A 674-nucleotide genomic window follows, 5' to 3' on the forward strand; every position below is an offset into this window, starting at 1 on the left:
TCGGTGGCACGGCTGTGCTCGGTGCTGCGGGTCAGGATCCTGTTGGTGCCCTGGCTCTGCCCGGTGCCGGGGGTCAGGATTACATCGGTGGTGCCGCGGCCTTGCCCGGTGCCGCGGGTCAGGATCCCGTCGGTGCCGCCCCCGCGGCCCCGCTGCCGCTCCGCCCGCTCCTTCATCCGCTGGAAGATCTTGGCCGGCGTCTCCTGCCCGGGCGGCTCCGGGGCGCGGCGCTTCGGCGGCCGCTCTGCCGCGGGCCCGGCCCGGCCGTGCGGGACATCCCGCGGGCCCGGCCCGGCCGGGACAGCGCCCTGGGCCTGCAGGAGCTCCTTCAGCGGCGTCAGCGTGCCCGCGGGGACGCTGCTCAGCGGCACCGAGCGCACCGGGGGCTCGCCCCGGGCGCGGCGGCGGCCGGAGGCGGCGATCATGGTCCGCGTCCTCCGGGTCCCCTCACGGCGATCGTGGGTCAGTCCCGGCCCCTCACGGCGATCGTGGGCCAGTCCCGCCCCCTCACCGTGGTCCCTCACGGCGATCCCGGGTCAGTCCCGTCCCCTGAGGCCGATCCCGGGATAGTCCAGTCCCCTGAGGTCGATCCCGGGTCAGTCCCGGCCCCTCACGGCGGCCCTGGGCCAGTCCCGCCCCCCCCAAAGGGGCCCCGCGCTCAGATTCGAGCGCGG

At 77.2% G+C, this 674-nt stretch overlaps 1 protein-coding gene across 1 annotated transcript in view; it reads right to left on the minus strand.

The window, feature by feature from the left end:
* MIS18BP1 (MIS18 binding protein 1) overlaps positions 1 to 425 on the minus strand; it is a 13700-nt gene extending 13275 nt beyond the window's left edge. The window contains exon 1 of the mRNA XM_027705401.1: positions 1 to 425. This exon is cut by the window's left edge and continues 464 nt beyond it. Coding sequence (XP_027561202.1) covers positions 1 to 425 — 425 coding nt within the window.
* Positions 426 to 674: the final 249 nt, after the last annotated feature.

The sequence above is a fragment of the Neopelma chrysocephalum genome, unplaced genomic scaffold, assembly GCF_003984885.1.
Source record: "Neopelma chrysocephalum unplaced genomic scaffold, ASM398488v2 Primary Assembly neopelma1_329, whole genome shotgun sequence".
Taxonomy (NCBI): domain Eukaryota; kingdom Metazoa; phylum Chordata; class Aves; order Passeriformes; family Pipridae; genus Neopelma; species Neopelma chrysocephalum.